Raw genomic sequence first — 25,341 nt, forward strand, 5'->3', positions numbered from 1 at the left:
GGTTCGATATAAAATAAATGGGTAGGAAAAACTTCATAAAAGAACTAATTCTTAGCGTGGAATTAAATTACATCTATTGTATAAGTACACTTTCTACAGTGGTAACCGTGTCTCAATAATGGCCATCAGGTAGTCAGTTTATATTCTATACTTGTACTTTTACATTTAAAAGATTACAGAAATGCATACTTTCACGTTCTATACTATCTTTAAACGAGACCTTTCAACTTTGATACATACATCATGAATAAATTCTCATTTAACGTAGAAAATAGGTTTTAAGTATGAAAAATATCTCTAAATACGAACATTATTTTTAAGGGTAATTGATTTGACATCATAATTTTTACCGATATAGTGACGATTAAAAATGAGTAACTTAATAAAAATATCGTCAATAAACACCGTCTGACGAACTATTGAAGTAGATCTGGTAAACAATCATATATAGTTACTTTACGATTTCTGTCTTAATCTTGACAAAGCAGATTAATATTTAGAAAAATAAATTAAGATATGGTACATACATTTCTGTATGAAAAGAGAGCATTTTTTGTTGACGTATATGCCTTAATTTTCAATTAATTGATCGATATTATTATCCACTCACCAGCATGACATGACCTAAGCTAATTGATCAATTATTATACAATAGCCATCAATGGATTTAAAATGTACAAATGCTACATTTTATTCACGAAAAATTTTCAATTAGTTAAACACTGATTTGAAGACATTATCCATATTCTAAGACGTATCGAATCGAGAAGTTGATGTACAAATGCTGTTCAAACAATTACGAAGTATGCTCAATACATCTGTAATCAAAGAGATGTATAAAAAATATTCTAAACTATTTAAGATATCGTAGAAATACAGTCACTACTGATGCGCAAGATAGAAGATACTGTCCTTCTAAATATTTCATAGCATCACTTTGATCAATTTATACATGACGGTTATAACCATAAATATCTAAACTATAGGATGTTCTTGTTATAAAAATACTGTAACTACTGGTACATAACATAGCTTTAAGGTCTATTATGAATTGGTAATGTTTGTTCTACTACAGTAATCTATTTCTACAGTGCCGTCAGGATAGTAATAGTCTCGAGCATAAGGTAAGAAAGTAGCTTTATTTTACTGCACGGACAGGAATAAAGGCCGAAATTGTATACCAGTATATAGGCGTAATTGGCAGTGTAATGGAAATATAAGTGACATTTTAAATGTCTCATAGTATCACTTAGTAGATTTTTAACTTGACGGTAATATCTATAAGTATCTAAATTATGGAATCTTTTTTAAATAATAATAAGCAGCATCGATAAAGAATTATTTTTAGAATCCCACTAAATATTATACTAAATGTTCATTCAATGAACTAGGCGAATACTGTCGTTTGTACCTGTGATGGAGGGTTCAAAGAGTCTGCAGACATGGACTCCTTAGGTATTTCACAATAATGATACAAGGGCTTATTAGAAAAACAGATATTTATTGTAGAGAATAACTAGGTACAGTGTGATAGTTACTGGTAGATCAGTGTATAAGCTGTCGTGAAGTAACTCGTGCAAATACTAACACTAACAAGTGCAACTGAACAAATCTGAGGCAAAATCTTCAGCATTCATAGTTTTAGAAAGAGAACACATACTGAGGGCAGGATTGTAGAATTAAATACATCATATGCCATAAACAGGCTATATAATAGTAATTGCAGGAAATAGCAGAGATTAAAGTATTAATATAGCAATTTTCGAGATTTTTCATTACTATAAAATATAGAAATAGTATCGGTAATGCTATTCAGTAAGTATAAGATTCAATTATTGTAAATCAAAATCATACAATTTCATTTGGTAACTTTAAACTATTCGAGATCTGTTGAATACATAGATCAAAATCTATAGAATATTCACACATTAATTCTGTTGTAACTTAGAGCTTACTCTTGCCTTCACAATCTATTAAACTATCTTAAATTCTTGAAATAGAACAGGACAGTATTCGTGAAAATATCTTTGACAATTTTGTTGGTAATGGTGCGTGTATTTTATTGCAGTAGCAATTTCAGTATTGCCATCTTCCATTTTAAATCTATAATATTATACGAATACAGAAAGAAAATATCCGCAAAGCCCTCTTAACAATTTCATTAGATATCAAACAAAGTTATTAAATTTGGTATGACCATCTTAGTAATGCTGTTTGAAATATTTATCCTATTGGATATTTCTTTAGAATAATAGGAAGCCACGTTTATAAATCAGCCTTTATAATCTCATTAACTATTATGAAAATTTTTTATTTCATAGTGATAATATTCTACTATCGTATCTCAGACTTGTAAATATCTGATTCTTTGCAATACAGAAAATGATATCCATATAATGTCTTTGATAAACTATATAGAAATTTACTCGAACCACGTATAAAAATTTTCAGTCTTTGCTGTATTTCAAATATAGCAGTGTCCACAAAATTTCTTTCACGATCTCATTAAGAAACAATACGGAATCTATTTTAGAAACATAGCTCTTGCAATTGCCGTCCAAAGTTTAAAAATTCCATAACAATTTAAATACAGTAATATCGACTAAATACACTAGTTGCCATTGCCGTATTTTGTATTGCGCAGGACAGAGTTTTAATTTCATAACGGAAATTCTTGTATGCTTTTGCCAATTTTGTAGCTATTACATTGTATGTAAAAATATGATGAAAGATTACACTGTAGATAAAAATGCCTCTTTGTAATCTAGTGGCATATTTTGCTGACAGTTTCGTCGCTACAGAACGATTAAAATACGATTGGAACTATTTATTAATCTATATTTCATAAAGTAATTTGGAAATCATTATAACTTAATTTTTATTTTAAAAATAAGTATCGAGTTGGTCTGCAACGATTTAATAAAATGTCATTCGTTGAACTCATAACTTAAATCAAATTGATAATAAATAATTCTATCTAGTATCTAATTAAATTGTAACTTAGTAGCGTACAATTTAAGCGTATTGTACATATTTATTGATCTTACGAGTGCGGTAGTCCTTATTTCAAGGCAAATATGTTGTTTTTCGCATTAGTTGTTGCCGACTAAGTGCAATAGAAGAAAATAGCAAACTTTAAAAAATAATCTGTACTGATTTTATGGTTAATTTCGACTTTGATTTTAGGAGTATTGACAATACGCATTTCGATTTGGACGACCAGACCTTGCCATCTAAAGTATTTAGACAATTTCATAATCTGGTTTCACTGTAAGGAATTTAATTTTATAACTAAGCCTTCAAATTGATAAAATCATTTAGTCTGTGCGCTATCTAATGCGGTGATAAATAGAATTTTTATGACCAGATCTTTTATTTCCATTCTTAGCGAATTAATCCTTGAAAACCTTCGTACCATAAATAAAACTTCATTTTACGGTTTAAATAACCTTCAAGAACTGTAAGACAATTAAGCATTAATTCTGTATATTGTAAAAGCTATTTCAGTATTGCATATAGAGATCAATCTTGTTACTTGGCTATTCTAACAGACTTTACTAGTATGACCCTTTTTATTTAAATTTGAATCTGTAGTTAATCGATGGATATCAATGGAGTAAATTTCTCTTACTACCCCTTTTCTATCTCTTTTTTACTAACCAGAGCTATAATAGGATGTCATAAGCTATCTAAATTTCCGACATTATTGATGCTTTCTAAACTTGAAAAAGTGTAAGTGTGATAATACAGTACGATCCTTTCTGTTAACTGCCGTTGCAATCACTTAATATGCAGAGTAAATTAAGAATCCTCATAGGAACAATTGAAAACTTTATTATATAAATCTTCCGAGCACGGAACTCTATTAAATATTTCTGGTTCCTCCTGAATACCTCCAAGATAAAGTAACTCTATACAGAGACCTAAAAAATCAGTGCGATTCCAAATAATTTTGCATGCATTCTGAGTGATGTAGAAACTAAATCTGAGGTTATCTCCCTTTAATTTGAGTAAAGTACTATTTTATCCTGTTATATAGACCCATATTAAAAAATCATCACGCAAAATGATTTATAAGAAATTGCTAACTCCAATTTAAGTTTAAATCTCGCATAGCCACCTAAGATGAAATGGCTAGTAGCTGTCTGTAGAAGAATTCTGTGGCTAATATAGTTCTTGCGATTTTCGAATCACATAAATCAGTTATTTTGATGAATACTTTATTATATAGGACTAATAGTTTCGTTATCAAGTTTTTTAACTCTAGCTATAAAGATCCTCTAAACTAATTAATGGTTCTAAGTACTGCATGATATTAAGCATCATATGGCAGCATATAAGGAATCATGCGATGCCATAAAATGTCGCTTGTAAAGTTTGAACTATGTTATATCATTTGCCAAAACTAGCACCTTCTTCATGCCATCTATTTAAGCATACAGTAGTAAAGTTAATTCTCCAAATTTATAATCAACCCGATTTACAAGATCTACAAAGCCGAATTAAGCTTTATGACAATGAAATTTAATTCAAGTTATAACAGTATCTACCACGTATTACTCCCTATTTACCCGATACAATCATTTCTAAACTCTAGTACATGGCTTGCTAATTAAGTAGCGGCTGTAGTCTTATGATACTAAAATAATAATTTAATCTCACTGCTAAATTTATAACGCTGTACTTGCTATTTCTAGTATTACCATTGCAAAGTAGGTAGTACTGTTGTACTAATCTCTTCGCCCGATATCAATATCATATCAAGAATTTTTTCTGTCATCACAATAAAGTTTAGATTCTTCAATCATATTTCGAACTATTTTGCTTGCAATTATTTCCAATTATGATAATATAATATCATTTACATGTTGATTATATTTATTTTTGGTTTAAATAAAATTCTAGAATTATCCGAGGAAGTAAAATAGCGACTATACCTGAAAATTCGTTTCATAATTTATTAAAGATCAACAATATGTAAGATCCTATTGTAAAAATTCATACTATAGTACATCTTTTCCTACGTTAAAAATTGAATTCTTATAGATATTCTATCATGTTTACTCTTTTAACCATTTATTAGTCAATTGGACAGCAATAAAATCAGCAAAATCCAGGAATTTGTTTTTAATAACACCGGAGGGGCTTACGGGATAACTATGTAAGTTGGACCATGCTAATTTCAGCAATTATGATAAAAAAATGAACGCTAAGAACAATCTTTCCATAACAATTTACAGCAATTTAGCGAATAATCCTCTAAAAGAGATGCATGCTAAAGCCTTTGAGCATTTAAATCCATCATCGATTGGATTGATATCGTTGTAAGATTATAATAAATGTCTAAACCTTGTTTTAATAAATTCGACGTTTTCAATTATATAATATAATAACACCATAAGCACTTCTATACTAATATAAATAGAACTCTTTATATCCTTTTACAGAGACATTACCAAAACTGATTTGGAATATTTACCGGTACCTAATAATCCAAAAGACTTTTCAAAAAATGGACTCAAAAGTCTTCGCCAACTCCGTGCAAAGGCTGAAGCATTCAAGCGATTACCTTTACCTCAGCAGATTCCTCAAGTTCAAAAAATTCAAGTTCATTATCCCTATTTATGTTGTATATTCCATCGCCATCAAACCGAAGAACGCTTAAAGCAATTCCAAAGTAGCAATCTACGGCCGCAACCTAGAAAGGAGAATCCAACAACAAAAGTCGACGCAATGCAAGCAATAAGATCACCTGTCAATAATAATGATGAAGATTATGATGAAAGAGGATACCATGATGATGACGAAGTAAGCGATTATAAATCAAAAAACCATGTCCTATCGAAACGTAGGGCACAATCTACAGCAAGTCAAGCTGCAACATTTGGAGAATTTCTATTTCCAACACTTTTTACGCCTACAAAAGGCGATACTGGCATTATTAATCAAGGTGGCGGAGGATTTTCTGGCAATAAAACAACGGTCGATGGCAACATTACCGATCTTCATCAATGGAATACAAATTCTAGCCATTTCAATTGTACACCAGATCAAGCGGATTGCCTTGATGGTTATGGTGGGTTAAAATTAGTTCAATGCTTGCCTCAACCCAATGAATTAACGCCATGTGAAGATATGTTGGGCGATTGGTACCTTAAAATATCAGAATGGATCATGTGTTTTATATCCCTTTTAGCCAATACTTTAGTCTTGATGGTGATACTCAATGCAGAAGGCCATCTAACAGTTACTAAATTTCTAATTTGCAATTTAGCTTTTGCAGATTTTTGCATGGGGATCTATTTAGCTTTGATGGCTATCACTGATCTAACAACAGCAAATCAATATGCTAATTATGCCATCAATTGGCAAACTGGTGGTGGTTGTGCTACTGCTGGATTTATTGCTATTTTCTCGGCAGAATTATCTACGATGACATTAACGGTTATTACTATCGAGCGCTATTTAGCCATCGTCCATGCAATGTATTATGAGAAGCAGTTAAAACTATTTGGTGCATGTATTGCAATGTCAATTTGTTGGATTTTATCGATTGTACTGGCACTATTACCAATTGTTGGAGTGAATAGTTATTCATTAATATGTATCTGCTTACCAGCTGATTTTACAAGTTCCATGTCGGTAGGTTATATTCTGATATTAGTCGGCATTAACGCATTAGCTTTCATCTTGATTGTCTATAGCTATTGTGTCATGTACTATACAGTACATTCAACGCATAGCAGTGGAGGGAATAGGGCAACACAGGAAGCGGATCGTCGTATTGCCAGACGAATGGCATTATTAATCTTTACTAATTTTGCATGTTGGACGCCTATCGCTTTTTTTGGCTTTGGTGCAGCCTTAAAATTGAATTTAATTACAGTTTCTAGTGCCAAGTTTCTATTAGTATTTATTTTTCCCATTAATGCCACCGCTAATCCATTCCTCTACTCTATCTTTAATCAATTATTTCGTAAAGACTTACATCATGTCATTGCTAAATGGAATTTGAACTGTTCTTATCGCCGTCGTCGATTATCCAGCGCTACCAACGCTAATCTTTCCCATAATACTGGTATGAAAAGTCGATCAACGCGTGCCTCCTCATTAATAGTGGATAGTCGAAAGCGAAATAGCAGCGTAGGAGGAGATAGATTATCAGTTAGTGTATTCGGCGGACTAACAAGGATACTTAAATTATCCAATTCACCCGCGGATAATGCTAACTTAGCCGGAAGCAATTCCAGTATTGGTCATCAACCTCGATGTAGTATGGTATCTACTGAAGATCGAGCTGGTGAAGTATTATCGGCAGAAATAATCCGTGAACAACAGATTGATCGCAGCTATCGTAAAATCAAGCCAGCAAAAAGATATAGCCAGGCGTTAAAGTGTGACTTGTCAGATATTAAAGAAATGTCTTATATTGATGACTGTCAAGTTTCCAAAAATGCGCAGCTACATAAATCATCTCAATTATTGAGACGTGACTGCATAGAAACTGTAGTTTAAATTTTTTCTCTTCCCCAACTCAAAAGTACAGTACCGTATTTATTTGTTCATCAGATTTAATTGGTTCCAAGTTAGAGACGTACGTATTAAATGCGTAGCTCAAATGATCATTTCTCCTTTTGATTTTGTCTTGAAATATATATTCATCTAAGAGTTCTAGTGAAGATATGCAAATTATAAAATCAACCTTCTTCTTTCAGGATATCATATGGAATTTTGCTATATAACAGTTATGAAAATTTAGTTCAATCTCATGACTAAAACATGTAATGAGTACAAAAAAATCGATAGCATACATCAAACTTGCCTACTTGTATTTCCCTGGAAAAGGTGGCTATACTGTAGCTATTTCTGTCATACGATTACAGGTTGGCAGCTGATGTATGTGGGAAATCTTTTCTTCGTTCTTACGATAAAGGACTGTCATGAAAGCATATTTAATAATCCGATGTGTTCTATAGTAAGCAAGCATCATTTTTAGATATTGATATCCCTTTTAAAGGAGGAGTACCTTAAAACAGGATTACGTTTCTGGCGACGAACTCGCTATTAAATATCCTGTAAATTGTAATCTGTGCCTTGTAACTGATTTATATATAATAACGGCAATTATTTTACGAAAAATCATGTAATTTTAAATTCTTAACAATATCGATCATCACACTAGCACATATACTCCTGATATAGGGCGCGAATATATAAAATCTTATTCCCTTATGTTAAATTATCGATTAAAATATACGCATTGCTAGCAAAATTAATATTAGGATTAATGACTAAAACAGATCAAATTCTGTAAAAATTGCGAATATAAATTTAGAATAAAGACATTTACCCATGTAAGATATCTTCATAAGGTGTACAGTTATATAATTTGAATCGTATTATACAAATGTATTAAAGTTGAACTTTATCTTTACCAGTATGCAATAGCTTTCAAAAATATCTGGTATAGTAAGATATTCATCTGCCCAAGTTACCTTTATAAAGTAGTCAGTTATATAGTTTGGATCCTAATATATAAATGTACTAAAGTTGAACTCTTTGTTTATAGAATAGCTTTTGGAATATCTGGTATACTCCAAGTTGCTAAAGCTTTTGGACTTTAATTAATTTCAATTTTAAAAAATTAAGATAGAAATGAGTCATTGAATAAGTAATGCCAATTCTGCAAGTGTTCTATTGTGGATCGTGCTCCGCCAGTTGTTGAAATTGAAAGTGCGGTAACTGATCATCGCTGCTAATGGTATTAATTTAATATCTACTGGATTAGAACTTCTAGTATTACGCAGCACAGATAGAAATAAGTCATTGACCGATAATGCTAATTTCTGTAAGAATTTTATGATTGATTATGCTCTATCAACTGTTAAAATTTAGAGTTACTAATGATATTAATTTAATACCTACAGGATTAGAAATTCAAGTATTCATGCAGCGTATATAGGAACGAGTCATTGACAAAATAATGTTAACTACTGCAAATGTTGTATTATCGATTACACTCTGTCAACTGTTAAAATTTAAGGCGCGATAATTGATGATCGTTATTGATCGTGTCAATTTAATATCAACTGGATTAGGATAGGAATTCAAGCATTCGTGCAGTTGTAATTTCTTTATCATCACTGCATGCCTCTTCTGAATAACATCGCGCTATTCCTGCTGATAGTTTACAATACAGAATGAGATTATTTTACTTCTATCAAAGTACAACTATCCTACACCACTGGTGACAAAGTAAAACTACATACTACTTCTTGACAACCAAGATTATAGTCTTGACAATTCAATAGTAATTGATAAACTAGTTGACTAACTAATTAAAAAGCGGTCCCCAGGTACCAGCCTTTTATAGTCTCGTCAGAAGCTCCTGGTGCAAATAAAGTAAAACTATCCTTCTAAAGTTATATGGATAAAATTGTCATTGACAGAGGCGAAGAATTTAACCAATTGATTTGCAGTTCCTTTATTAATAGGTCCTAATCTTCCAAAGTATAGTATAACGGTTATATCCTATCCATGTGCGAACATTTGCTTTGTCCTTATAACATCAAGTAATTTGACTGATGAACTTACAAATTCTGTATCAAATTGATCCCAAATTTTGAATGATTGCTGTAATAATGATTAGCATTTATTTGTATTCTATTAGCATACTGTATTTGGAAGGACTACAAAAGTTAACAAATCTATCCGCGATTTTCTTTATCCTATCGGCCTTTTCTCCAATAATAAGACTTTTTTGATAAATTTATGTTATTATAGAATCTAATCATATAATAGATCCATCTTAATAGCAGTTTATCACATCAATAAATATATATTTTGTCATTAATTTTATTGCAGTAGGCGAGAATGTTTCTATTTTATCTCAAATTCTGTGATATCGAAGTAACATCGATCAAAGTACGTTATCAAGTTAAATTAATTTCCAAAATCCTAAGCTAGTCAGGTCTTAAAATTAATGGCAACCTGTTTGTCCGTAAGCTTCAAAACCAATTTAGAGGAATTACTATTGATAGTATTACTACGACAAATTCTTATTTTCAATTTAAATTCTTTCGCTTTGCCTCAGACTCTAGAGAGTAATAACACTAGATAATAATTTCAATCCATGTGAAATTTTTTAAATCTTGTGAAGTGTTTGCATTAAATTACAAGATATAGTTTCAATCAATCTTAAGAATAATTTCCTATAAATGAATAGAGTTAAATCTGGTAGATAATTATTTTATCGAAGTGGATATTAAAGGCACAAGCAAGTAATATCACGATATTGGTTTAATTGACTTGAAAGAATAATTTTCTATAAATAAAATTGTTAATTTTGATAGACAAGTGTTTCCTGAAGTGGATATTGACGAAACAAACAAGTAGTATTAGCGAGTGAATAGGATTATTCCATCAAAAGGGTTTCTTTATCGCATCTTGCCTTTCGAAGGATGTCATAAATTTTATCCTTAACAACTTGCAGTAACCTTTTGTTTTTGAATGTGTGCATTTCCGCCGCTACATATTGGCCGAATGAGTCAATATGGTCCATTTGAATTACTTTTGGAAGGTAATATTGTATGTTTGCGTCTTTTACGTTAGGAAATGATTGGCAAGCTTCCTGTTGATCATCAACATTTGTAGTAGGTAAGGATAGTCTTTTCCTCTTCATAGTTACTCCACATGGCTTTTCGAGTCCGTTTACTATGCCAATAGAATTGTCCTAATTCCAACATAATTTAAAATTTAAATTTGCAATGGTCATAAATAAACCGTAATTTAAGTTGCGCATAGTGTCCTTACATTACATGCAATGCTATGATTATTTTCTGGCCCTTCGCTAAAGGAATTATTACTTTCTTCCATGCTTTTCTACAGATTTATATGGCATAATTCATGATGATGCTCATTAATTAAACTATTTTAATTATTTGAAAATAAAATTTATCATATGCAATATTAAATATAGGGCTAAGGTAGTGGCTAGGATTTATGCTTGCTTACCAAAGTATTAATTGAACAGGATTGGACAGGAATATTGAGGGAACAATCCTCTAAGTCTTTCTACAATTTTGAATTGAATACATTGCATCATTCACATATACTACCGGAGTTCGTTAACAGTTAATTATTAATTTTCATACCTTAACACCTTTTTCCGTTTCGGTCTAAAAAATTAAATGTGTAAACTTAATGTTCTGCAAGATTACAAAATTTAGGAATAGTCTATCTTAGAGTTTTAGCATGATAAAATCGCTCTACTACTGATGGATAGAATTCAGTGTTCCAAGGCATTAGCAAATTTTGAAATAGTATACCCTATCTTACAGTTTAGCATGATAGAATCGCTCTATTGTTACTGATTGATAGAATTTGATGTCTTATACAGTTACCAAATCTTTTAACAGTATACTCTATCTTAGAATTTTAGCGTGATTACATCACGCTACTGTTCCTGATTGATATAATCAAATAAAATCTACGCGATTAACAAATCTAGTATAAGTATACTCCTGTCTTAGGCTTGTAGCACGAAAGATTCGTTCTACTGTTACTGATTGGTAGCATTTAGCGTTCTATACGATTAATTAATCTTGAAATAGTATCTCGTAATTTGTAGATTTCGAGCACTGTTAATAGGGACTACATGATAGAATCACTTTACCGCTACTGGCGGATAAAATTGAGTGTTTTACACAATTAACAAATCTTGAAATAGTACATCGTAATCTGCAGATTTAGAACCTTTGTTAACAGTAACTACAATGAGATATAATCGCTTTACTCTTACTAGCTATTAGAAATTTGTGCTATACACGATTAAATTATCCTGAAATAGTACACCAATAGATTAGGTTGATAGCATGATAAAATTGCTTTACTGTTAGTAGTTGGTAGAACGCTATGTTCTACTTGATTTACAAGTCTTGCAATGATGTGCTGCTAGGTAGGTTGTTAGGCTATGACAGAATTGACTTACTTTTACTGATTGACAGAACTCGGTAAGAAATTCCAATTCTTTATAATATTGCCAATCGGATGTTGAGGGATTGCCATCTTCGATACCATATTGATCAGCTAACAAGAGTTTTCGGCGTTCACGATAAAATTTCAGACGTAAAGTATGACATTTTCTTTCTATTTCACTTTGACTTATGTTTAGTTTAGTCCCAATATCAGCCCAAGTATGTTTTCTATTTTCTCGATCAGTGTAGGAAGGATGCTTTAAATCCCATAGATGCGGCTGCTCGCGAAAATCATGTATTAACTTCAATGTTAAATCTGGTGTCCATGCTACACAGGTGTTTAGATCAACTTCGGCCATAATATTTCAATTAGTGGCTGAAATTTCTAAAGACAAATGCACTTTAGATCACAGGCAACCATTTTAGATTGGATAGAAGAAACCTGTAAATAATCCAATTGCATCATTTTGAGGGTTTTCAGAGATTATTTAAATTTAATAATGTGTACTTATTTTCGATCTTATACGAATTGGTGGAGTTAATTAATCGATATTTTTACCCCAGTTATCGTAGTTCATTTAAGGCAGCAATTATTATCGCAAATATTATTACGTTGTATATTATTCAATCACTTTGCCGATTTAAATTTAATAACATGCATTCATTTTCAATCTTATACCGGTAGAAATTAAAAACTTAGCTAATTAATAGAGATTTCGAAACATGTTACAGCATTTAGGCAGCAACTACTGTATCCTTGCATACTATTCAATCGCTTCGCCTATTTAAATTTAATAACGTGCTTTTACTTTCAATCTCATACTGGTGGGAATGAAAAACTCAGCTAATTAATAGAAATTCTTGACACAAGTTATTAAAATTAATTTAAGGCACTAACAATTTCCTTACATACTATTCAATTACTTCGCTGATTTAAATTTAATAACATGCACCCACTTTTAATCTTATACTGGTAGGGATGAAAAAGCGTAGCTAAATTAATAAAGATTTTGGCACAAGTTATTGGAGTTTATTTAAGGAAATAGCTTTTTCCTTGTAAACTAGTACATCAGCTCAACAAGTGGAAACTTATCAAGAGAAAGAGGAACAAAATCCATTATTTACAGATTGATTTTGCACTATAAATCTGCAAAAAGTAATACCGTTATTGGATTATATATCATGAATATTTTAACTTTGGCCGGTCCCTAACTTCATCATATTTGTTAGTATGTTATTTAAATAACTTTAATTAGATTAACAAATGTTATTAAGAACAAGGTATGGTATGCTCCTATTTTTAAAAAAGTAATTATGACTAATAATTGTTCAATATAATTAAAAATTAATTCGGGGTAAACCACAATATTGAGAAGCTAAAATCCATAGGTAAGCTCAACAGCTGCCGAGATGAGCCTAGACTATAATTTGTTTACAAGCTATAATCAAGTGCTGCAGTTATGGCTTCTCGATCAAGTTATTTATGGATTCATTGCATTCCGATTTTAACTTTGATCCATCGATCTTATGGTCATCTAAACCGAAAGGACTAAAGCTGTTGCTGTAGAGTTACTCGCGCTAAGAAGTTTATCGACAACATGCTCGCATATTATTTTGAAAGTTAGTCAAAGCTTAATCTTTGGATACAGGTATAGCCTATCTTTATCATTGCTGAAAGATGATTTCGATATCTGCATAACTACAAAGGATTTTCATTAAGTAATTCTTTCTTATTTGAATCAAAGCACTGTTTAATGCGGATAAAATTGGAATTCAGCGTCGATGGAATCAGAATTACCCGTCTTTGCTATTCTATTTCTCAGGATACTAAAATGATATGTTGTTAAAGGCTTAGAAAGATCTTAAAGCCTAGTTTTATATCGAATAGAAGCAGTACAATTGACTTTCTTCTGTTATGATTTCTCCCTATTATCGAAATAGTAAATTATCTTACGCTATTAATGCTAAGTTTTCTTTAAATGGATCATTTAAGGGGAGCTAACCAACTTCTCTTCTTTTTTAAATTTTAAAGTCTGGAGAGTTTAAGGTTATATTATTAATTCGTTTCTTGTAGCTTCCTCTAATGAAGCAGTTCTATATTTCAAGCAGCAGATTTTTATTAACATTAAAATTGAATAAATATGCAAACAGCATCAGGGTAAATCAAATAAATTCTAAATAAAAATAGTATTTTTAATAAAAAATGAGACAAACATCACTCTAACTAAGTATATTAATCGAAAGTAAGTGTTAACTACTAATTAATGATGATATTAGCTTACAAGAACTATTCTCTCTCTACTCATTCTTGAATTCCATGGACAATACACACACTAAAATAGTTTAAACTGGTACATATTTTTCCAACTTGGATGATTCATTAACACTCTTGACGATCAATGCTTCAAGCCTTTCCTGCACCTAATACAAGAACATTGAAAATTTACATCCTCTCTTAAATTAGGATCACATTTTCTTTGGAAGCACTTTTATAAAATTTGAAATATTTACTTGAATGACAGCAGGTCTTTGCCTTACTATATCGGATAAACAAACTACTGCTAACTCTAATATTTTTTTCCTTGGTCGGCAGAACGTAGACTTTGTACATTGCATTTTCCACGATATTCTCTTATCCTTCAACATTTTCCAGTTTTGATTTCTGGAACTAATCAAGTAATCCTTCTACAAAATAACATTTTATTCCATTTCACTCTCTTCGCCGAAATAACTGCCGTATTATATCAAAAAACATGATGTATTTTAATTATACCAGCAATGGTGGACGTCTGCCTTTTTCAAACACTTGCAGTCCGGAAGTTATTTCTAAACAAATCTGTTGAAATGGATAAATGAACTGAGTATCAAGGAACAGAGCAATAGCTTCCACACAAGGACATGTAGCAGACCTTATAAAACAACCACTTACTGCCCCAAAGCTGTATATATCATTGGATTTACGAATTATTCCAGCTAGAGCATCCTGACAGCTATATCCTATCTTTCCAACATGGCAAGGGATAGGAAATGTACTTCTATCAAGGTTCATTTTGTGAAGATTATAATCTAGACATCCATCGCTTAATTTCGCTTTAAGCGTTTCATCCAGTAAAATATTCTTACTAATTACACAAACAACGTTAGCTGTTGGATTTCTTGTAATCCTGCAATTGTACCTTTGATCTAATCTATCTACCTGGTTAAATTATTATGGACCAATTGGCAATCATGAAGAAAAGCTAATCCATCGATAATGTTCTTCAATATTATCAATCTTTGCAGACAGCGAGGTACTGTGCTTTCCTAGAGGTAGTTTAAAGTTATCACTACATCAGCAATTTAGTTACAGAAAATTTGCATTAGTATACTGTATTAATATTGAGAGGGTTTGAAATTACCGAAGTAATTAATAACTCTCGCAACGAAAACGGTAGATATTCCAGCAATAGACCTCCAAGAGATGGATGATATGAATGCAGCATCCGTAGATTATCATGTTTTAAGCTAACGTTGGAAAGATGAAATTCAATTTACTGCTGCTATTCTAATCATTAGTCTTAACCTTCATCGATGCAAGTGTTAGAAATACCTTAGCAGATATTTAAAAGTATATCTTTTGTCCGTTAAGTATTCTTTCATCTAAAAGATATTGCATCGTAGCTTAGATATGATATCGAAGCGCTTCATTTTAAATTCTTGTAGCCATAACTAAGATAGAAGCCTAATCGAAAAAGTAACCTGCGGGTTCCATTTCTTAAATGCGTATGTGACATCGCTAATTGTTATCTGGTAAGTAGTGCTATAATATCCAGGTTTACAGGTGCCTACATCTAAAGCCTGCTGTATAGTCTGGATAAGCAATGTTCAAAACCAGAATCATCAGCACAATTTACATTAGATAAAGAAAGAGATGATTCAATATTAGCCTCAAAGAACTTGATGTTAACAGTATTATAATTACATTAAATAGTTTACCGAATCTGATAGCATGGGCATAGAATAATATGGCATTCCCGAGAATGGATATTTTCCCCCTTCCATAATGTTAATATAGACGTCATCGTGACCAGATTTATAACAGCACCATTCATCCAATTGACGTCGAAGGCATGTCTAAATGAAATATGCGGAAATATTTGTATTGTGTAATAAAAAATTATTCATTATAGCCGATGTTATCTTTCATTTTTCAGTCGTGCAAGGCTTAATTAGTTCATTATCTTACCCAACATGAAATTTTTTCTTCCTGTAAATGGAAGTTAGGAACATCCTGGTCCGTCATTATCTATCCATTAGTATATCAATGCAATAAAACTGCTGCTTCTTGAGATATTTCTTTTAATAACTGAGATTGAATATGGATGGTGCACTAGAGCACTTTATAGATTTATGAAATAATGATGAACTAAAAGGACCTGCTACTACTTGAGATATCGCTTCTAGTAACTGAGATTAAATGTGGATAGTGCACTAGAGCACTTTAAAGGTTTATGAGATAATGATAAAATTAATTTATTTTTATAAAAATAAACTTTAATAAAGGTCAATATACATAGGATACCAAAAATACTGCTTTGGGTAGCAGTAAACACTACGGCTGTAATAGACTGAATTAGTATCGGTATCGGTATGAAATCTTTGCTTCAATTTTGAATAGAACAGCGCCTAGACCTGGTGATAGTCATTTCCTCTTGGTGTTTATTTTTATTAAGGAAAATAATTATGATGTCATATTCATAAAGTATCAGTAATGAGTAATAGAATTGGAATTGTAGCTTTCTGTGCAATCTGCTACGAAGAAATGGCTTTTGCTACAGATGTGTTTAGGTTAATTAATTAATTTACAAAATTCTCAAAATTTCATTATAAATTTTGGATCGCTTTCAGCATAAAGTCATTCTAGACATGAAAGTCTAATCAGTCTGTAATCAATTCATATTGTACCACTTTTCTAGCGATACCGATGAAAAGAGGCAACGGGATAGAGCAAATAAGCTATGTAAGCAGCCTCATTAACTCTACGGCTTAAATGCACCAATTAATTTTACCGGCGATTTTTGTTTATAATTATGCGGTGATATTTTCCCTTCATTTAGAATTTGCCCAAAAATTAAGCTATAGCAGGCTCACAAATAAGCAAAGATTCTATTAAAGCAAAAGCAATCATCCCTGTTTTCTGATTTTACTACGCCATGCACACCAAATTTACTTCTACAACAAATAGAAGCATCCTCATGTCAAGAATCAGGGCATGATTACGAAGAGGTGCAAGAAAAATGACCAGTATACACCCTTACTATGTACTGATTTTACACCTGTCAGCTAGAAGAATGATCGTTAAAATTGTTGTCTATAGAGAAACCTTTGTATTAATGCAGCTTACAGTTAATAAAACACAATCCTTGTATAATTGCATTATTTCTGTGAGAGTTTACACGAACACAGGTGTTAGCAATGAAAGGATGAAAATTACTACGACTTGCACCTTTGATTTCTAATTTGCTACAATTGGTAATAGCTTTTAAACTGCCCTAGTTTATCCTACTTTGTATCTACTATTTAGCGCTATGTAGACACTATGGATTTAGGAATCTTTAAAATAAGTTAGGCAAAGCTCACTAAAACTGCGGTATATCCATATCGGATTTCTAAATTCAATAGCGATCTATCAATAAAGCAGCTATGAGCTTCGAGGATAACACTATCCACCGACTTTACCCTTAAAAATGCCCAGGGACTACTACCAGCTAATTTTAGTACTTTTCCTCCAATTTTTACACTGTAGAAGTAGTATTATTTCCCATTTCTTTTCTTTTACATGAGGGGATGTAGATTGGGGAAAGTACAATAATTAGTCGGTATAAGTCTCTGAAAATACAGATAATAAGACACGATTGAAAACTTCATTTGCATGCTTCATAGTAATATGTACTATAGACCTAATTTTTAACCATTTATTCATCAGCTCAAACCGCTTAGCATAAGACTTTCCTTTAACAAACTCAATAAAGCTCAGAGTAGGTAATTATTCTTTATTATTAAAAATCTAAAAAATTGCACCAAAATGGACTTTTTAGAACTTATCGAGAGGTATCGCAGTTCTAGCACATATTCTAATAACGTATTAACCATTTTTGCACCATTAGATACATGTCATGATGAACACAATATTGAAAATTAAAGGCTTTCTAAGCCAAACGAAGACTACAGTACTAATGCAAGTAAATAAAAAATTTAAGTTGATTTCACACTCTTTTAGTGCTATCAAAATTACTGCGTTAAATAAGGTAAAGAGTAAACTGCACTATTCGTAAGTTTTGACGAGCTATAAAATTAAATCGATGTGATCATCATGCAAAATGATGTCATGCGTTACTTGGAATCCAAAAACTTATCATGAGCTTATAGGCTAACATGTATAGCGTAAATTAACATTAGATAGATTTCATTATGGAATTGTGAGTGCATTTGCATCATCAGGCATTTTCAGTTGCTTTATGCATATCCGTGCTGTTATTTCTGGAAAACATTCTTACGCAAATTGTTTAAGAATACTAATAAATTCTTGCACGCACGATTTAAATTCAAGAGCACGTTTAATATTTATATCTTTTTGCATTTATATAAGGAAATATTTAAACCAATTTACTCCAGCATATATAATAAAACGGCGAATAGTACAGCCAGATATTTCTCCAAATAATTTTCTATCGTGAACGGTATAACCTCTCTAACAAGTATCTTACTTCGCAATACTTAGCATTGATTCAAATGAGAGATAATAAAATGTTATATAAGACAGCATATGGTTCGATATTTTTCCCAACAATTTTCTATCAAAAACAGAATGACCTCTGTAGTATGTATTTTACTTTGCAGGGTATATCATTGATTTAAAGAGGAAATATTGAAATATTATTAGTCTTAATGTTTTTCCAATTTTTTCTTAATAAAAATGTGATAGATCTCATAAATAGATATCATATATAAAATTGAATTAGGATAAAATGACGGGCACCCAAGCTGAGATATGCGACATTATGGAGGAAATCTAATCGAATTTCGATGACCCATTGAATGAAACACCGAATTAATCCCAAATTTGATAACTGATCAAGAATGGTAATATCAATAAGCACCGTTAGTAATTATGTTCCACTAGTATACAGTAATGAGCATTTACTCATTTGTGTCACTAAATTTCAGAATTTTAAATAGCAATTTTTCGTTCCATCGTATCAGATCTGTAAATAAGCTAGAATTATCTAATATGAAATAGGCTTGTACCATATATATTCAATCATGCTAACTTATTTAACAGGTGTCGTTAACCTTTGCTCGTCGAGGGAATCCAAGCACGCAATTACCTATTATAAGAATTGAATAAAAATTAGCTCTTATTGTATGTTGCATTTACTATTATCAAGCATTAAATGTAGCCTGCCTTCTTCAGAGATAGCCTTATAGATGGTCGCTCTTGCAAACACCCAAAAGCTAAATTCTGTAGCGTTTTTTCAATATTATATGGCCAGTGAGCGTAGGGATCACGAGGAAATACACATTTATTCTCCTCACATACTCGGTAATACTGGACCTGAAGTATGAATAAGTAACTGTCTGATTACTAAAGAGTATCGAGTTTAGACGACAAAGTAAGACCAACATTAGCATTCGTTAAAGCAATATGATATCTTTAATATAATTAAACCATTCAACTTATCATGTTTGATGAAAATATGTAGTCTTTTTTACATTTATAAACTAGACTTACCAGAGTTTGAAACCCTTGAAAAGGAGATAAATAAGGCCGGCCGGATAGAACTTCTAGCAGTACCTGCAATAATAATTTTCATTCACATCTTTTTAATCAAGAAGGACAGATCATGTCTTTAAAATTAGATTATACTCATGTATTAAGAACAAATTTAGCTGCGGCTCCTATTAATAGCAATTGATACTAGTAACTTACAGATCCAAAGCCATAGACGTCATATCCTAGGGTTATTTCACCGCGAAAAGCTTCAGGTGGTATTCGAGTATAGCCAAGACTGCCTTGTAAAATAGCAATCTCATCATCGAATTGATTTCTAGGAATGCGCGCCTTGGTTAATTTTGATTGATCGAACTTGCCAATTTTAGCCACATAGTGGGAATCGAGTAGGATATTTTCTGTTCTGATATCGCCGTGAATTAATGACTTCAGGAAGGCAGAATGAAGATATTGAATTCCTTGAGCAGTCCCAAGGCAAATTTGCAGCCTATACCAGCAATTTAATTGCGGATTCTGCAATATATAAATAAATGATATCATTTTAAGCCTATATATCCATCTAATGCTTTAAATGAACCATCGATCTTTTTTTACTGTTTCGAACCTGATCTTGTAAGTGTTGGCATAAATTGCCATTTTCTACGTATTCCATAATGTAGCATAGCTGATTGTCGATTTCAACACATTGATGAAACTGAATAACATTGCGATGCTTATATCTATCAAATTAATAAAGTGTAGTTATGGCTGTTTAGCGATCTGCTAAAAATAGAACCATTCTTTTGAATTCATATTTAATAACTAGTGTCTAACTTCAAAAATCTTAAACATTTCATGGGATTTAGTGCTGAGCAATAAAGATATGATCATCGGACTAGTTGAATTAAAGCATTTACTTCAATTGTATTTGATTTAAAGAGCTTAGACTTTTCGTGAAATGGAATGGTTACTAATATGTAATGCTTAATGATATAGTACTAACCGACGAAGAAATTGACTTTCTTTGGCGGCATTAACGGAAACCTGTATCGATATGATTAGATATTAATCAATGTGCAATGCTGTGATACTGAAATTGAGGCTGTAATATTATGAAGATAAACGACCTTCTCTTAAACTTAAAAAGCATTGCAGTACGGTAACGAAGATTAATTTACAAAGTAATTTAATACATTTCGCTAAGAAAATCTGGCAAGGAACGAATATTATCCTCGAAGATATAAGCGATACCGCTAGTTTACAACTGCTTACGTTATATTTTGTCATTCTCTTAATGGCTACACGACCATATGCGCGAATTTGACACAGATAGATTTCACTAAATGTGCCTTGATTAACTCGATGTTTCGGAGCAAAGTTATTCGTTTGTTGGATAATCTCCTGTTGTGGTAGTCAATCAAGTAGTTTAAACGAAAATTAATTCTGGATAAAAAGGGATTGAAATTCACGAAGATCAGATTGCATAAGTACGGTACTTCTGAAATGATCGATAGAAAAAAAATACATTTTACCTGGACAGTATCCAAGTTTGCTCGCTTGATTTTACTTAGGCGCTGATCAAAGGCAAAGTGATGATATTAATATAATTACATTAAATGTGATTGGCTATTTATCTTTAATTTCACTGGCATGGATTATATGTAATCTTCTTATCCTATCCACCAGTTAAATATTTTAATTCTTTCTAGTTCCTACCATTTCTTTTCTTTTTTCATATATATTGATCACTTCCGTTTTCCAACAAGAGAACAAGCATCCCATTTCCTTTTCGTTGGGAAAGATTAATTGTAAGAATACTAATTTCTAGAGTTCCTTCAAGAACTAATTTGGTTAGTTTGCTTTAAGCAGAGTTGCGAATGAATATCGCCGATCGCGTATAAAAGATTATTGAAATAATTTACTCTAGCGCATAGAACTTAAACGCTTTCTGCTACTCTTTGAACTATCTTACACGAACATTACCAGCCCATGCGCTGTTTCCAAAACTAATATAAATGAATGCTTTCCATCTTACTATCAATCCCTTAAATAATTTTGAGGTTATATAATGTAAGGTCATTACCAAACGGAATGTAGTCTTATATTAGCTTTAGCAGCAATCTTCAGCTTCATAGACTCTTTATATCATAAGAAAAGAATTGTACTACCAACTCTTGGCATGAGGTACTTTGTTGTGATGACACGTTGCTAAGTAGCATCAATTCCTCGATGTAGCAAAGTATTCTTGCACACCTAGGTGTCTTTGCTATCATTCATTCCATCAGTTACTCATGGGACTTGCATTAAAAAATAACAATACTAAAGAGCTAAATATAACATTATAATTTACAATTTGTTGATCGCGATCATATCAAAATCTTTCTATTACATCTCTTTACTAATGTTGATGCACGTCATCCGTGAATGGGGCCCATTTTATTTGTCAAGAAGCGTAATCTTTGCTGACGGTTACATCATATCTACCTGTACTCCAAATTTATTAATATTTTCCTCAGTTCTGTTTCTTTAATTCTATTGGAATTGAATGTACTAATAACTACTTTCATTACTGCATGAACACGATTTTGGGAACTTTTTATTCAAATGTATTTGTTTAAGCAATAACATTAAGGCAAGATTTAAATTAATACTCAAGATGCATCATTACCCTTTATCGATGACGTCCGGTTTAAATTAATTATGTTTACATACAATACATAAGAGATACAAATTTATATAGTTGGACTATATTACGTAAATACTGTCGTTAAGGCGTCTCATAACGAATGAACTTTTGTTAGATAATAATAAGTTTCGATTCAATAGTCAACAAACATGTTAAAAAAATTTTTTGGCTTGAACAGACTTACATATATATGTTAACATATTATTACCTCTGTAACGTAATTAATGGTTAGACATACATGTATTATAAAAATTTTCTGATCAATTTATCTTGCTGTTGAAAGTAAATGGGTAAAAATTAGCAATTTCTTGCAGCTGGTTGGGCTAGCTTCAACAAATAAATTCTTAGTTTATGCTAAGTAAGAATGTTAGCAGCTACGTTTATTTCATTTTGGGGAAAAGAATAATTGATTTGAATAATTAGATAGAGTTTCAGATTATTAATGACCGCTATAATTCTGTTGGATGAGACTGTAATAGAGATTGCAATTTTACTGTAACATTAGAATGAAGGAAGCAAAGTTACTAAGTAGATCAATGCCGGTGTATTAATGTGAATGATTACTTACAAAAATTAAATTGCTCTGGCATAGATATTCATTTTTCGGTTGTATTATTCATCAATCTGTTTGAAATAAAAGTAACCTATGAGTGTAAAAGATACAAAGATTCTTTTAATCAATAAAAGAAATTTAATATTCATTTTATCAGATAAAGTTTACATGCAATAGGCATATACAATCTTTAATTTTGAATTCTACTAAAATATCTGATACTAAATTTATTAAACCTTTGCATCAACAAATGGCCATTAGGTACGAGAAGTAGCCTAAAATTTGACTCGCTTGTCCACAGGATTTGTAACATTTAATCTAATATAGAATAGTTTAAAATATTGCCAAGAGCTAGTGTTAATAATCAATTTAGTACCTGTCACAGAAACTCAGAAATCATACTGCGAGAGCACAAAAGCTCTTACCTACGAAAATTGCTTCCTATATTATGTATCATGTTTATACCGTGCCATTTTACTACGACATTGCCTAAATTAAGTAGTTCCGTTTCGTAAAATATCCAAGACTACTTTGAAGTTGTTTTAAGTGCAATCTTGATAAGTAAAACTGCCAAACGAGTTTTTTATTTCCATCATTCATATTGTAATATTAAAATTTTTTTATTTACTTACTGCATTAAAGGCAATTACGATACGATTAAGATACTTTTAACATAAATTCGATGGAATGTTACAGGTATAAGTATGATTTTATCATTACTGTTTAATTTTGGATTGAGATTGTCTAGAATAGATTCTTCTAATTCATCATGATTTGCCTGCTTCTTAAAGTTTTATCTTTAATTAGAAATATTTTATCCTAAAGCATATCAATTTCCTACTTAAAATTTAAAGCTAACTATCGATATCATCAACTATCATCAATGTCGTTTCAATCAGAAGAATTGGCGCTTAAGCATTATTACAATTTTAAATTATATTAAAATTATATCTGATCGATCTCGTTTATGCTCTAATTTTAGATTCTTGCAATAAAACAAAATTCCTATCCTGTTCATCAATCAACTAACATAAATGTTAAACTTATACAGCAACTTTAATGAATTTGTTGATTCGATTGGTTCTGTTACTATCAGCTCAATTTTTTTGGTTGTACTTATTTTTTTTAAAGATTAACAATAAGTAAAACAATTTTCTACCTCTTTATGGGCAGTCTCTAGTTGAAAGGTTTTAGTTTACAAGGGCGATATGGAGTGAGTGATACAGCAAATATTTGATCATAATGATAGCTATATTTGATTGTGTTGGTAGCGATATTTGATATAGTTAAAGTTTCTAAGAATAGGTATTATCGTAGTGCTAATATTAGATTGCTAATTACTATATTATAAATTGGTGACGACTAGTATTAGCCAGTTGACTTGTTATGGTACAGTATTTATGTGACATGATATACTGTTGTTATGAAGATACCTAACACCGAAAGATACTGCACATTAATAGAAGAGTTGTGATATTTCAAGCAGATTGATTCAGATTGTAGGAGATGATGATGATCTATTTAAGCAAAGTTATTCTGTTTGATGACTAAAGTCTGATTGTAGCTAATTATGTTATCGTACATGGATTTAACGAAATGTGTTTAAGAACTACGGAGATGAGCTTACGTTAGAGGTTTGACTTAACTTTGAGCTCAGAATATTTCATACTAGATTCATGAAGCAATCAATTATTGCTCTACTATCCCTAAACGTTATAATTGTGATGGAGGGTTCGATATCTCGGAGGATTGAGATTTAGTTGCCACTAACAATTAGTACACTAAAGGTTGCTTAAAAATTATACTTTATTTTAAGTAGTAAATTAAGTACAGTGAGGTAGTTACGGTAGATCAACGTGCAAGCTGCCGTGAGTAACATGTGAAGCCTAACCAGGAAACTAACGATTTTTGAGGTGGAAATTAGCGGTATGTATAGTTTTAAAGATAGAGCACATGCAAAGAATAGGATTGTAGAATTAGATACAACATGTACCATAACAGGTTACAACATAGCTGATGATCATAGCAAGCAGCGAGTACTGTAATACTAAATACAGTAGCCTATATATGAATGTGAAGTAAGCGGAATGTAAATATGTCTAAATATAAGAGCAATACAACAAGTCTATATTTAAGGGTAGAATATAGTTACAGCATGTTCTAAATACACTACAATAATAAAGTCTTTATAGAAAATTTCATTTGACTACGACACTTTATTTGTGAGATACTTTTATTACACCACGCCAATTATTATGAGTATCTATCCTACCTCTTGTTAATAATGAAATCATTGTAGGGGTTCAAATTTCAAAATTATACCGTAAGTAATCGTCTTTCTGAGCGCTGGTTAGAGTACTGTGCTAATAGTTTAATA

General features: G+C 31.5%; 5 protein-coding genes across 5 annotated transcripts in view; 2 read left to right on the forward strand and 3 right to left on the reverse strand.

Annotated features, from left to right (window-relative positions):
* The window catches only part of TRIADDRAFT_51553 (uncharacterized protein), a gene marked incomplete at both ends in the record, with an annotated part of 2,957 nt that extends 378 nt beyond the window's left edge, over nucleotides 1-2,579 (forward strand). The window contains 5 exons of the mRNA XM_002107709.1: nucleotides 1,076-1,124; nucleotides 1,392-1,455; nucleotides 2,001-2,048; nucleotides 2,126-2,190; nucleotides 2,475-2,579. Of these exons, the coding sequence (XP_002107745.1) occupies nucleotides 1,076-1,124; nucleotides 1,392-1,455; nucleotides 2,001-2,048; nucleotides 2,126-2,190; nucleotides 2,475-2,579 (331 nt within the window). The remainder of the gene's footprint in view (nucleotides 1-1,075; nucleotides 1,125-1,391; nucleotides 1,456-2,000; nucleotides 2,049-2,125; nucleotides 2,191-2,474) is intronic.
* Nucleotides 2,580-6,084: 3,505 nt separating this feature from the next.
* On the forward strand, nucleotides 6,085-7,005 carry TRIADDRAFT_12963 (uncharacterized protein; the record flags this gene model as incomplete). Its single annotated transcript, XM_002107710.1, has 1 exon — nucleotides 6,085-7,005. A coding segment is annotated over one exon (921 nt), but the record flags the coding sequence as incomplete, so codon positions are not given.
* Nucleotides 7,006-10,414: 3,409 nt separating this feature from the next.
* On the reverse strand, nucleotides 10,415-12,334 carry TRIADDRAFT_51555 (uncharacterized protein; the record flags this gene model as incomplete). Its single annotated transcript, XM_002108502.1, has 5 exons — nucleotides 10,415-10,732; nucleotides 10,813-10,881; nucleotides 11,014-11,073; nucleotides 11,154-11,177; nucleotides 11,990-12,334. 5 exons carry the CDS (start codon nucleotides 12,332-12,334, stop codon nucleotides 10,415-10,417), a joined length of 816 nt encoding a protein of 271 aa, XP_002108538.1.
* Nucleotides 12,335-14,318: 1,984 nt separating this feature from the next.
* Nucleotides 14,319-16,257, reverse strand: TRIADDRAFT_51556 (uncharacterized protein; the record flags this gene model as incomplete). The annotated part of the gene is made up of 8 exons (XM_002108503.1): nucleotides 14,319-14,396; nucleotides 14,487-14,660; nucleotides 14,749-14,811; nucleotides 14,905-15,010; nucleotides 15,172-15,278; nucleotides 15,714-15,824; nucleotides 15,951-16,088; nucleotides 16,201-16,257. The coding sequence occupies 8 exons, from the start codon at nucleotides 16,255-16,257 to the stop codon at nucleotides 14,319-14,321; spliced, it is 834 nt and encodes a 277-aa protein (XP_002108539.1).
* A 3,147-nt stretch (nucleotides 16,258-19,404) lies between these two features.
* TRIADDRAFT_51557 (uncharacterized protein) lies at nucleotides 19,405-21,507 on the reverse strand (the record flags this gene model as incomplete). The annotated part of the gene is made up of 8 exons (XM_002108504.1): nucleotides 19,405-19,569; nucleotides 19,747-19,809; nucleotides 19,945-20,259; nucleotides 20,351-20,465; nucleotides 20,729-20,769; nucleotides 20,998-21,126; nucleotides 21,258-21,299; nucleotides 21,442-21,507. The coding sequence occupies 8 exons, from the start codon at nucleotides 21,505-21,507 to the stop codon at nucleotides 19,405-19,407; spliced, it is 936 nt and encodes a 311-aa protein (XP_002108540.1).
* Between the last annotated feature and the right edge of the window lie 3,834 nt (nucleotides 21,508-25,341).

This window comes from Trichoplax adhaerens, genomic scaffold (genome assembly GCF_000150275.1).
Source record: "Trichoplax adhaerens TRIADscaffold_1 genomic scaffold, whole genome shotgun sequence".
In the NCBI taxonomy this organism is placed as follows: domain Eukaryota; kingdom Metazoa; phylum Placozoa; class Uniplacotomia; order Trichoplacea; family Trichoplacidae; genus Trichoplax; species Trichoplax adhaerens.